Source organism: Suillus plorans, assembly GCF_016647745.1.
Source record: "Suillus plorans strain S12 chromosome Unknown HD556scaffold_38, whole genome shotgun sequence".
Classification (NCBI taxonomy): domain Eukaryota; kingdom Fungi; phylum Basidiomycota; class Agaricomycetes; order Boletales; family Suillaceae; genus Suillus; species Suillus plorans.
Genome location: NW_024537422.1, coordinates 215797 through 226887, shown reverse-complemented (window position 1 = coordinate 226887; position 11091 = coordinate 215797). Strand labels below are relative to the sequence as shown.

The 11091-nt window shown below is 49.5% G+C and overlaps 4 protein-coding genes across 4 annotated transcripts; 2 read left to right on the top strand and 2 right to left on the bottom strand.

Moving 5' to 3' along the window:
• Window positions 1-1781: 1781 nt before the first annotated feature.
• On the bottom strand, window positions 1782-2298 carry HD556DRAFT_1309486 (uncharacterized protein; the record flags this gene model as incomplete). Its single annotated transcript, XM_041300294.1, has 2 exons — window positions 1782-2006; window positions 2062-2298. 2 exons carry the CDS (start codon window positions 2296-2298, stop codon window positions 1782-1784), a joined length of 462 nt encoding a protein of 153 aa, XP_041158853.1.
• A 417-nt stretch (window positions 2299-2715) lies between these two features.
• On the top strand, window positions 2716-3583 carry HD556DRAFT_1309485 (uncharacterized protein; the record flags this gene model as incomplete). Its single annotated transcript, XM_041300293.1, has 4 exons — window positions 2716-2949; window positions 2976-3089; window positions 3136-3355; window positions 3429-3583. 4 exons carry the CDS (start codon window positions 2716-2718, stop codon window positions 3581-3583), a joined length of 723 nt encoding a protein of 240 aa, XP_041158852.1.
• Window positions 3584-4687: 1104 nt separating this feature from the next.
• On the top strand, window positions 4688-6057 carry HD556DRAFT_1432703 (uncharacterized protein; the record flags this gene model as incomplete). Its single annotated transcript, XM_041305151.1, has 8 exons — window positions 4688-4809; window positions 4862-4899; window positions 4990-5011; window positions 5060-5165; window positions 5218-5411; window positions 5462-5600; window positions 5649-5777; window positions 5899-6057. The coding sequence occupies 8 exons, from the start codon at window positions 4688-4690 to the stop codon at window positions 6055-6057; spliced, it is 909 nt and encodes a 302-aa protein (XP_041158851.1).
• Window positions 6058-7729: 1672 nt separating this feature from the next.
• Window positions 7730-8110, bottom strand: HD556DRAFT_1239751 (uncharacterized protein; the record flags this gene model as incomplete). The annotated part of the gene is made up of 1 exon (XM_041298065.1): window positions 7730-8110. A coding segment is annotated over one exon (381 nt), but the record flags the coding sequence as incomplete, so codon positions are not given.
• Window positions 8111-11091: the final 2981 nt, after the last annotated feature.

Here is an 11091-nt window from a genome sequence, read left to right as displayed (position 1 = left end):
GGACGCCTCTGAGGTTTCTCTGGGTGTATGTGCTATATTCTAGTTTTGCACACCTCTTGTCAACAAGCATCCATAATATACTTTCCCAAACACAATTGTAATTCATTATTCGACTTTCAATTGACATTTTCTTTCAATCCTTGATCTTCTGCGCGCTGGGCTGTGTTTCCCTGTAATTGACGAAAACCTGTTGGAATTTGTCAGGACTCGTCTAAATCTCGTTGAGAATAACGCAAGGACGAGGAGTTCATTAGCCTTCCTAGTGACTGAATTGCAAGTGTGTTTGTGTTTACAACGACAATCCGCCAGATCCACTTATACCTTCGTCTAAAGTCCCTTGCTAGCGAGTCTAGGAGAAAGCATCCAGAAATATGCGAGGTACGGCGGAAAGTGCTCATCCCATGTACTGGCGTCTTACTATGTCCACGCAAAGGCAACAGAGAAGTCGCTTGCGATACTTAGGTCCTCTCTGGAGCAAGCGGCAGCATCTTTGGCATCTGGTACGTGATTCCATTCAAACGTGCCTCGCTTTCTTCATCGTTCACCCACAGACAGCGCACAGTCAGATGATCTTCTCCGTCCAGTGTTCAAGGGGTGTGCGACCAAAAACGCGAAAGTCATTGCCATCTCGTTGGGATTGCTGCAGCGCTTGATAGCCCTCAAGGCTGTACCACAGTCTGTTGTTCCACTCATCGTAAGCACGATGAACGATGCCATGAGCCAAGACGTGGACATTCAACTTCGGATCCTGCAAACCTTAGTCTCTTTGATCACTAATTCTCTTTCGATACACGATGAGCTCCTGGAAGAGGTACATTCTGTCTATACTACCTGCTACCTATCTGATTACCTTCACTGGAGGGTCACCTACATCTAGTTCTCCGGTGCGTCAATCAATTTCTTTATCTTTTTTTTGTTCAGTTCTTGGTTCAGGCCCTTCTTGAACCGGAACAGGATTATTATCAGACTGAACTGATGGTTCGGTCGATGGGTTTGCTTGTTGGGAGACCTTGGCCAGCCCCATCCATCACTACCGCTGAGTCGTTTACATTTTTCGAGTGTTCTTTGTCATGTCTCCATGCTGCCTAACTTCGTAGAGCCATAACCATCCAATATAATCTTTGCGTGGTATCCGCGATCCCGATAGCCCATCTGTCCCTCATCCATATTAATACCCGGCCTCAGGATTATTTTATCGGCGACATGAACATTTGCTGTTTAATCTCTCGTGCCCTACTGCCACCTCTTGGTATCTTTTTTAGTAATAATTACGGACTTTTATTGCCTATACCTTGCTACCCTGACCAAACTCTTTCCGCTGTGATACTAAGTTTTGGAACACGTCACTTGTGGGCTGTGTTACATGCACTTTGCTATGTTGTATTGTGTACTCTGTTGTTGTGTATTGCGCACCCTATGTTGTATCGCACACTGAGTAGTGTATCATGCAAATATTAAAGTTGGCTTTGGAGCGTGATACTTCAGCAACTCAAACAGAATAGTGTTCGAGATACAACCATCATTATATACATGTACACACGTAGCAGATCACGAATATGACCCTTACGATCAGCAGAAGACACATACATAGAACGCGCACGCACGAGCTGGGAGGCCAAAAAGTCAAATGCAATGAACTACTATACATGCAGGACATCATATGATAAGAATACTATATACATATCAACTTACGTGGAGGTTGCCACTACTGTTGCCACTACTGTTGCCACATGTTAATACAGAGATATAATTATGAAATGTGTTGTTACTGCAATGTTGGCTTAGACGTCCCCTTCCTGCGATTGCAATGACCACAAGGTTTGTTCCGCCTCGAATTCCTTCCACTTCCAGTCGTCCAACTCCTCACCCAATGCTTTTAATAACGACAGAAATTGTTCGAATCTAGCTTGAGCAGCCACTCGGCCACCACGAACAGTGTGATGCGTGCTCTTTGCTAACTTTAATAGTGACTTCCGGTCAGAACTGCAGAAGTCGACCATGGAGTACTGCAAGTAATATATAGTGAGCAGTTTCTCAGCAGCCAATAGAGTCCAGACTTACCATGTGACGGAAATATTCATTGTTTGCAACCTCTATGCCATACTGCCTCATTGGACTGCCCACGCTCCCTGCACTGTGCCCACTGGTTGGACTACCTGTGCGTCTTAAAAGGGAGGCCCTCGGTAGACCCGTTGATGTCTGAGATTGGAGGGACATTTGAATTATACTGGGGGATCTTGAAGGTGAGCGCACATCAGGTGATACTATGACGGGGGATGAGAGAGCAGGCGTGGACATTTGGAGATGTGATCCCTCTGGACGAGCGCAAAATCCGGTAACTAGGACCGTGGTTGCATCCAAGGAGATTTCAGTACAAATTTGTAGCGGAGATTTTAAGATACATACGGCATGCACCAAGAGCTGAGTTGGCTCCGCTCCTTCAAGGAGCGATTTTGATTGGCTAACTGTGCTATAGATATCGGCCAATTAGAACTCTTCACTGCTCTTCACAAATGATTACCTGAAGGTGCGGAAAAGATCCGGCACGATATACTCAGTCTGGGTTTAGCTCAAGGGTTGCTGAAGGTGAGTAGGAAATGACGCCCGGTCTATTGACAGGCTTAAATACCTTCACTTTTGGGAGAAACGACACTGCTCATAATCATGTCACCATACTTCAAGTTTCAGGGCCGCTGCTATAGCCACGACTCTCACATGTCTGACCGTAATGACGCAGCTGAAGCGATCTTGCTCGGTGTCAGTGCCAGTAACTCTACTACGGACAACTTGAACGCGCCGGAGGACGTCTTTGCAGGAGTCGCTTTCAGTGACGACTACATTTGCACTCCTGGGGCGGAGAATTTGGCATATGGCCGAGCTGCTCCAGATGTAGACCGTGCCATGAAGCTTGTGGAGCAGTTCGAAGAGGAATACCAGCAACTGAAAAAAGTAAGTGCATATTCTGTCCGCCGTAGCACCAAACATACCTCGTTGCGGTTTTTCAGAACGTTGAGGATTGGAATGCTCGAGTTAAAGATACCACTAAGATTTTGCCCATTCTGAAGAAAAGGCAAATTGCATTGGACATCGTGAGTAATGTTGCGTATCCTTCTACAAATCATTTATTTTTGACAGACACCCTGCAAGTCTGGGCACAACAGGACCAACTCTCCCGAATGCGCTTCTGCTACAGGTTCTATTGCGCCAAAGAAGTGCAGACGGCTACAGACACCGTTTGAGTTCAGTCCACGCCCAACCCGGTCCAAGACCATCATTCAGGCAATATCTAGCATCGAGGGTGCTATTGAAAGACAGACGTTGGTGCTGTCTAGGATCTGTGAAGCTTTAGGCGACGGTCACTGAATTTTCGACTGGTGGTTACTATACCTGAGTTGATACATTTGTATTTGGTCTTTACTGTTGACAAGCGCTCCGATCACCTCCGGATGGAATTCTTAGAGTTGGACCAACTGAGTTGACGGAGGGTACCATTTCCAACTTCGACATTGTCCCCACTGTCACAGACAAACCTGCTAGCGCATCGACCGGTCTATTTCCTATGGAGGTCCCATCATTTGTCTGAGACTGCTGGTATTGTCGACACCGGCACGACTCGTTCTCATCACCTTCAGTAGGATAAGTCACTCATAAATGCAACGTCCAACACTGACTTGGAGCCTGAGAATGTTAGATGCGTCTCCCAGTACAGTACTCCTGCGAGAATACAACGGTCGTGACGGATTCGTGCTGCAATGTCGTGCAAGGCGGGCTCGTGCTACGGGCGCAGACTGGAACACATATACAGCCCCAGCAAACCACAAGACTACTGAGCTCACAGGCTGCAAGTCTAGATGCTGTTGACGTGAGTGCATTCCTTCTTAAAGACACGAACTCGATGTGCACTACCTTGTCGTTACGATGTCTCATACCACACATATACAGGTCATTCCCCTCGTACCTCCAGATTGGCCACTCGGTTCCCTTTCTCCTTTCCTGACTCACTCATTCCGACGTACACTCCACGCTAAGCATGAGGGGGCATTATTTCCCTACTATCAGTGTCGTACGTACATGAAGAACTCGTCTTCCCGGTCGCTTTCTTACCAATCATCAATAAATGACAGCCCCCGGAAGCCGCTTGCTCCACTAGCGAACAACTCTTACAGTTTTTAGAGGTCACGCAGAGGGATATTGGTAGGCTTCCTTTGTATGTAATTGTCAGTCTCGCATGGTATTGACGGTGGCCTGATGTGGTCGATTCATGTGCGGCGAATCTAGATTATTCGTGCACAAAGGCAGAGATGCATGCCTCCCGATATGTGTATCTTATCAGCGTCGAGAAAGGTATTTTGTTCGTATCCACTTCGTCGCTTCTGCACAATGCCCCTTTTGTCATCTAGATTCTAGGTGCATCTGCCAAATTGCCTCCGACCCCACTTTGCAATCACACTTCTCTCTTCACATTACGAATATCTTACTGGTGAGTCACGTTCATTCTGGGCTAATTGCTGTGCTGCTTGACAACACAGCATACAGGCCTCACACACAAGTGTCTTGCCTTCACATATTCATTCGGATATCACATGCTTCAGATTTTGGAAATATTTAGTCTGGTCATCACATAAAAAGGGATCGTGCTGTCAAGGGTTCCCCATCCTCTGCGCCCTCCACTTCTCTAACTTTCTCCATGGCTATAGAATCCTCCTCTGACCACGATGATGCTGCTGCTGTCGTTCGTGCTAAACGACGTATTGCGGCTCTGGAACAGGAGGTTGAGGTTCTCAGGGCCAGTAACAAGCGGGTCAAGCCGTACGTTTTTGGCCTCTTTTTGACTTGATACTCTCATTCCAAATGTGCACAGGCAAATCGACTCTAACGTACACAAAGGACGAGCCATCCGTCGGCTTGTGTCCTTGTTTGATGGACTCGAGGACCTCATAGCTGAAAACGACTGACGTGAAGAGTTGCTGGACTCATTGGATTTGCCAGATCAGCTTGTTTCTACTCAAGAGTGAGTGCTTCTCTCTGTTTGGCCCGTAACTCCCTTAACTTGGACCAGCGAGGACAGGACCATCAGATCGTTCAATGAACTACTTCGTTGCCTTCCCTGGCTCAAAAAAAAACTTTCGTCGGATGTTGATGAACTTGATTACATTTTGAAAGATGTAAGTTCTTACTTCGGGAATTATTTCTGTATCGCTGATCCTATGTTGTTAGCTGCGTAAGGGCGCGGACAGCGCCCGAGGGGATGATACCGCCAATCTCAAACATGTGATTGTCGCGTGGCTCACTGAACTTTTTCATCCCCTGGACCCGCCCCTTCACACGAATATCAAAGACGATCGCGGGTTCATCCATCACATCACTGGCAAGCTCTTGTGTCCCGTAGAGTATACTTGGTCTCTCAATTCGTAAGTGCCATCTGCACGTGGTAGTATTAATGTATTCACTGCCGCAATAGGACTAAGGAAAAAATCAGGGACAGGGACCCTGACTTTCTTGTCACAGCATACTCTTGGCCAGCAATGTTATACCTGGATTACACTTTTGACTCTGGCAACATCGAAAAGGGACTGTTTCATTCGGCTCTGCTTCTCAAGGTAAGTCGTGCTATTTCAAATGGCCAACACTGCTTATTTGAAACAAAGGCCTTCAAACATATATTCACATCTCCATCTTCTGCCAAAGAAGTTGATGGTGATGGTGATGGTGCTGACGCTATTGTAGCCTCTCAACGCCGCCAGTCCTCTGAGAGCGACATGACTACTCGTAGTCACGTGGCAAATATTATCGGCATGAAGTCGGTTACCCCACGATCCATCGCCTACACCGCTTGCCAGGTTCATGTGAGCGCCTTCACGTATTTTTTTTACCTTCAGGGCTAACTTTTACTTATAGCTTCGGTTCTCCCTCTCCAACGTCAATTCCTGGCGGAGTATTGACGGAGACTTCGACTACTACGTGTTCTACAACAACATTGTTGATTTTTTCGAAGTCGCACCTGGCATTGACACACAAGCCTGCATCAAGGAGTTGCTAAAGTGGTGGAACAGGTAATATTTATAGGACATTGGACTGAAAGGACAAGTCTCAGCGTGTTGAGTAGAAACACTATAACATTCATAATACCTGAAAGGACAAGTCTATAGTACGAACACAATGAGAAAGGGACAAAACGTAGAGACGGCGTGATACGTACCTCAGCGTGTTGAGTAGAAACGCTGAGGTGTAAACTAAGAGGGAAGGCGAGATTATAAACTATGTTACAGAGTCCGGGATGCCATAGTACGAGAAAGGAAATGATGACGAAGTAGAGAAGCGATGACGAAGTTGATTCCAACACACCCCCTCAACGAGGCATTCAACGTGAAACGAGCGCCAGCCCCGAACGATGCAAGACAAAGGCCGGACGCGGAAGAGCTTTGGTGAATATGTCGGCTGTATTTTGGTGAGTTGAAAGCCATATTGGCGTTATTGTACCCTCCTCGATATGTCGTCTGATAAAGTGGTACCGAAGATCGATATGCTTCGTTCGGATGTGATTTGCGGCTTCTTTCGACAGAGCTATCGCGCCAGCATTATCTGCGAAGAGTTGTAGGGGCAAGGGCAGAGGGAAATTAAGACATTGGAACAGAGATTTGAGCCATAGCCCGTCCTGCACTGCTGCGGTGAGCGCCATGTACTCTGCTTCAGTCGATGACAACGCTTGCGTCGTTTGCTTCTTGGCCGAGTGCGACAGAGGACCACCGTTTAGGAACCACACATATCCGGAAATCGACACACAATCTTCCGGACAGGAGGCCCAATCGGAATCCGAGAAGCCACGAAGGGCAGCGTTGTTTCCAGCTCCCCCATAGTGAACGCGCAAGGTCACTGTGCCTGCAAGATAACGCAGGATGTGTTTGGCGGCTGCGTAGTGCCTAGGCTCGGGTTTCGAGTTGTGTTGCGCAAGTCACATCACGGCCAAGGCGATGTCTGGTCGCGTGTACATTGCGAGGTAGAGAAGCTCGCCGATGAGCTTGCGAAATGCTGTAGGCAGATCCTCGACGTGGGGAAAGGCATCGTTTGGACGACCGAAAGGAAAAATGGGATCCATTGGCAATGATACGGGGTTGCAGGCAGTCATTCCGTGTTCCTCAAGTAAGTGCAAGATGTAGTCTTCTTGATGCATCCACAGTTCGCGCGTCTTACGCTCGCGGATGAACTGAATGCCGAGGTACTTAGAGACTGCACCGAGATCGGTGATACCAAAACGCTCGGCAATCTGCGCTTTGGTACGGTCAAGGAACGCACGATTATTGGACCCCGCAAGTCCATCGTCAACATGCCACGCAATGATGCATGTTACCCTCACCCCCTCACCATTGACGTGGTCGAAAATAAACACCGCATAGTCAGCGTCGCAGCGAAGAAAGCCGAGGTGAGTGAGCACTTCGCGCAGGAGTTCATACCAATCATACGCGGCCTGCTTTAGGCCGTACAACGAGGAGAGGAGATGCGCGACTAAGCGAGCGCCATCAGATCCAACACGCTCAAATCCAGGGGGCTGACGCATGTAAACATTCTCCTGTAGCTTGCCCCACAGGAACGCACGCTTCGCGTCGAAGCAATCTAGCTCCCAATCGCACGCTGCTGCATGTGCTGCGAGCACTCGGATTGACGCGGACTTGGCGACGGGGGCAAAGGTGCGTCCAAAATCGACGCCGGGAATCTGCGAGAACCCCTGCGCAACTAACCTAGCTTTGAAGACCGATCCCCCCTTCAAGTCTTCTTTGAACTCGAGCACCCATCGACACCCGATCGCTCGTCGTTCCGCAGGTAAGGGCATCAACTCATAAACGTTCATTTCTGACATCAGATTGATCTCTTTCCTCATTGCAGCTAGCCAATGGTCACTATCCGGGCGTCGCATGGCTTCGTCGTAAGTCGCGGGCGGGATGGCGAGGTCATAACCGTTTGCAAGGGGATTACGTCGTGTGTCGCTGCGAATCGCCAGGGATGCAACCTCAACGACGATGAGATTCGCAATGACCTGCGGGAAACCCACCTCCTCGCTCTCAGGCAAGATGGCGTCAGGGTCTGTGGGAATAGGAGTGGGCGGTCCTGGCATCGGCGTTGGCGTGGTGACGATGGGTGGATCCGACGAGTCAGTGTTCGCCGAAGAAGGTGGGATACCATTGACTTGCGCGGCTCTAAGCTCACGCTGACGTGCTAACCTTGCCTTGTCAGCTGCCACACAATCTCTCAAGGCATGTCCGCGTTCAGTAGGTACGGGGATCCGACCTGAACGATGAAGTGTCGCGGTGTGAGGAGGTTCAGATGAGGCCGTTGATGAAGGAGGGACGGATGGTGGAACGGGGGCTATTACCTTGGATGCGGTAGGAGTGTCCTCATCCTCGTCGGTGTCCGGTGCGTCTGCAGGATTCTCGTCGAATATGACATCGCGGGAGTTGAAGAACCCGCCCGTGACCACGTCGCGGCAACGCCAAGCTTTCACGCCAGGCGGATACCCCATGAACAGTGCCTTTCTCGAGCGCGGCCCCAGTTTTTCCTGCAACTCCGGTGGAATCTGCGCGAAACAACGCGCACCGAATACGCGAAGATGACTGAGATTAGGCTGGCTCCCGTGCAACATTTCATATGGCGTCTTGCCCGGGGGTAAAGCCCGTGATTCCGTGCGATTAAACAAGTAACACGCGGTGAGTGCGGCCTCACCCCAGAGAGACGGAGGCAAACGCGCGAAGTCCAACATCGCATACATACGACCTTCGATCATACGCATCACCCTCTCTGCCTTACCATTTTGCTGATGAGCGTATGGGGCAGAGCGTTGACGTTGGACCCTGGCATCTTCAAGATCTTTCGTAAAGGCATCACTTAAGAATTCCCCCCCGTTGTCCGAACGGAAGGTCTTGACTCGTTTCCCTGAAATGTTTTCCCAACGCGCTTTAAGCGAACGCCATGCTTCCAATGCTTGATCCTTGGAGGCAAGCAACTGAAGGTCAAGTGCGTGGGTATGATCGTCAATAAAGATGATAAAGAAACGTTTTCCGTGTGGCGTTATAGTCGGGATGGGTCCGCAAACATCTGAGTGTATCAGGTCGAGAAAGCTCTTCGAGCGTTGAGTCTCCGAAGGATGAAAGGGTTGTCGTGGGTGCTTCGCTAAGATGCAGGACTCACAGTGTGACAGCAGAGTAGTAGAATCAATCGTGACACCCTTAGCGATGTGCCCAAGCCGCATCACGGCCTCCTTCCCAATGTGTCCAATACGTGCATGCCATAGGTCAAGAGTGAGAGCGACGTGTGCGAACGCAGATAGTTCCGGATTGCAAATGGGAGCACACAATGACAATGTGGGGTGAATGAACTCGAGGTCGAGTGCATAGAGCTTTCCTGTGGCCGGAATTGCACCCAGGTTCTTGCCTTTGTGAGTGAGCTCGCAAGTCATGTTAGACTTAAAGCTGACGTCCCAACCTTTCACGTTCATGCAGCTGACGGACAACAAGTTAAGCATCGCATTGGGCGCATGCAGACAATTGGAAAGCTTGATGCACAAGCGCCGTTTCCCGATGGTGAGCCAGGCCACACATGTACCGCGACCTGCGGTTTCTAGTATGCCATGATTAGCCGTGCGAACAGATATTGATTCTTCTGTAGAATACGAGTGGAAGAAGTGCCTGTCTTTGACGAGTGTGACGGTCGTGCCCGAATCTAGTATTGTGGCGAATGGGAGGGACGTGGCACAGGCAATGTCATCCGGAACCTCCGCAATCGAGGCAAACAACATGTCTGTCATCAGACTGTTTAGACCTGCCACTGCAGCTGCAATGGCTGGAACGGGAGGTGAAAGGGACAAAGAAGGCGTAGGTGCCATTGGCGTGGTGGCAACTGCCGCGACTGGAGTTTCTTTTTCTTTCCGTTTGCTATTGCGCATCCATGGCACTTGACCTTCCATGCCACCCCCTTTTCCGTAACAGTGCGCGTGATCGTGGTCTCCTTTATTACAGCCTGGCGTCATGCAGAAGATTCCGTCTGGATTGTGTCTATGTTTCCGCAGCCCAGTAATAGGGTTGATGCCAGGTGCACTCGTGCTTGTGGCGGCCGCGTGGGCATATTCAGAGCCGGGACGGGCAGAATGGACAGCATGTGCGTGCACATGGCGCGCGGCTTCAGCGGTGATTCGAGAGACACAGCTCTCGACAGTGAAGGTGGAAGGATTTGTGGCAGTTGCGAGCATGATTTCATCGTGCATGCATTGCTCGAGCATGGACTTGAATTGTTGCCAGATCGGAGTCTGAGGAAGTCCAATGAGCAAGCTGTAGATAGCATCCCCGTCTCGCAGAGGGGCACCGGAATCATGGAGCCATTCGCGAAGCACAGCGTGCTGGCCAACGTAATTCGTTGCATCTGCAGAATCCTTCATGTGAAGGGCATCAAGACGTTGACGTAGTTGGTACTGAGCGCTTGTATCTGTGCGATTGAAGTGTTCTGCGAGAGTTTGCCATGCCTTGCGAGCGGTGACAGTGTGAGAGCGTGATACTAGCGAACCAACAGATGGACTGAGACAGCGCGTAATTAAATCTTTAGCCTTCATATTGTTTAACAGCCATTCACGCATCGTCGCCAATTCGGCGGGCGTGACGTTGGCTGGATCAGCTGGAACAGGCATTAAGGATGGTGTTCCGAGAATATCTGCGGGGTCAGCAGTAGTGTTGATGTGGCACCAAAGATCCTCGCAAGCTAAGGCATATTGAGTCTTTGTCGACCAACCAACATAATTTTCTGAGCCTAGCAATTCCGGAATATGATCGTACTTTTCCATGGCGATATCGCTGTGGGGGAGGAGTATGATGAGATATGGTGCACGAGTGGCGGTTCAACGTGAGTGGATTTTTGTCCTTTGTAGTTCCGTCTGATGGCTCAGTAAGAGCCAGGGCTCATAACCTATAGGACGTTGGACTGAAAGGACAAGTCTCAGCATGTTGAGTAGAAACGCTATAACATTCATAATACCTGAAAGGACAAGTCTATAGTACGAACACAATGAGAAAGGGACAAAACGTAGAGATGGCGTGATACGTACCTCAGCAT